The sequence below is a fragment of the Arachis duranensis genome, chromosome 1 (assembly GCF_000817695.3).
Source record: "Arachis duranensis cultivar V14167 chromosome 1, aradu.V14167.gnm2.J7QH, whole genome shotgun sequence".
NCBI lineage: Eukaryota > Viridiplantae > Streptophyta > Magnoliopsida > Fabales > Fabaceae > Arachis > Arachis duranensis.
The window spans coordinates 38,081,419-38,083,273 of NC_029772.3; the positions used below are offsets into that span (position 1 = coordinate 38,081,419).

At 36.8% G+C, this 1,855-nt stretch overlaps 1 protein-coding gene across 1 annotated transcript; it reads right to left on the bottom strand.

Moving 5' to 3' along the window:
• Window positions 1-996: 996 nt before the first annotated feature.
• Window positions 997-1,545, bottom strand: LOC107486345 (uncharacterized). The gene has a single exon (XM_016106888.1). The coding sequence runs from the start codon at window positions 1,543-1,545 to the stop codon at window positions 997-999; it is 549 nt and encodes a 182-aa protein (XP_015962374.1).
• Window positions 1,546-1,855: the final 310 nt, after the last annotated feature.

Consider the following 1,855-nt stretch of genomic DNA (forward strand, 5'->3'; position numbering starts at 1 on the left):
AATTTTTAGTTAATTTTAAAACTGAAATGAGATTAAAATTGAATGATGGAATATACAATACATTGGTGAGAAATAGGTCTTTGGTGAAAAAAATGGTGCCAATTATTTGTGTTGTAATTTGCGAGCCATTGGGAAGTTTAACTAAAATAGGATTGATTTGTCTATAACTTGAAAAATTTGATATGGTGTGAGTACCATGGTCAGTGGCTCCTGTGTCCACAATCCAAGATTTTGAAAATAAATTTTTTATTGTAAACAAGTAAGAAATACGTGTGCTCATTGACAAAGCATAAAAGTTACCTGAGGTGTTGAAAGGATTGATTGAGTGAGGAGCTGGGTTGGCGCCTGGAGGCTGAGTGTCTTTTTGTTGGAGGATAGACATAAGGAGTTGCCTTTGTTCAAGAGACAATGTCACTGTAGAGCTAGTTGGATCTGCCAGTTGAGTTGAATTTGAACTGATCTTATCATCACAATTTCTTTTCTGTGGCCATGTTGATGCTAGCGCTTCTAGGCTGCTGCTTCATATGGGAGGGGGGACCCGGGTTTTTGGTAGCAAACATCTACCAAGTGCTCAGTCTTATTGCAAAATGAACAGATTTTAGGATAGCCTCTACCAAAACTACCTCGATCCCTCCCTCTATTGCTTCTTCTAGATCCACCCCTACCACGAGAATTGAATCTTGAATTACTGTCATGATTAACGAAGCTATCAGAATTTGCAACAGCTAGCATGATTTGTGGATCATGTATATTTTCGTCCGTCAAATTCAAATGTCTCTCTTGTTGTGTGAGCAAAGAAAAGATTTCATTAACATCTGGAAGAGGTTTAGCAAGCATGACTTGAGAACGAACATTGTGGTATTGCTCATTTAGTCCCCTAAGAAATCGAACAGTATAAGTCTCCTTTTTCTGAATTCAAAGCTTTTCCATCCCACAAATACACGTGGATTCACATGCTACACAAAGAGGAATAAACTTAAAATTTTTAATTTCTTCTCAAATAGCCTTCAATTTTGTAAAGTAAGCAGTGATGCTTGAATTCCCCTGCTTCAAAGAGAACAATTTTTCTTCCAATTCTGCAATCTTGAAGATATCATCTTGATAGTAACGATGCCTCAAATCATTCCAGATATCCACAGCTATATCATTCCAAATGACACTTCTTGAAATTTTATTACTCAGGAATTGAAGAATCCATGCCACAACAAAGGTATTACACTTGTCCCAAGCTGAAAAATTGGGATCATCTACACTAGGTTTTGGTAATGTGCTATCCACAAAGCCAAGCTTATTCTTAGATTTTAGCGCAATTAACATCACTCTGGACCATTCATTATAGTTCTTGGTATCCAATTTCATAAAAATAATTGAAACCCCAGAGTTTTCGCTTGGATGAAGAAAGAATATACTTGAAGGATCAAAAAGAGGACTCACACTTTTGTGATTCAATTGCGACTGCAAGTGCGTGAGGTGATTGAGGAGATGAGATAGAGTGTGAACATCGAACCCTGGAGAAGCACCATTGCTGATAATGGAGTCTGTCATAGAGTTACCATGAAATTGAACAAATTGAAATCTTTTCTTCGCTTATTCATTGATCGGAGTCACCGTCTTGCACAATTGCAGAAAAAGAAAGGCGATGCACTTTCATCAATAATTTCTGTTGGGTGAGTTGTGTGAAGAAAGGAAAAAAGAAGGAGAAAAAGGCTCACCATACCATGATAAAACATTGAAATTTTGAGAGCACAACAACAATGAATGAAAGAGAATGAAAGGTTACCAAGAAGAAGAGAAAGAAATAGGAGTATACAAAGGTTGAACGACAGAACCCTCTTATTTTCTTTTTAATTGAAAA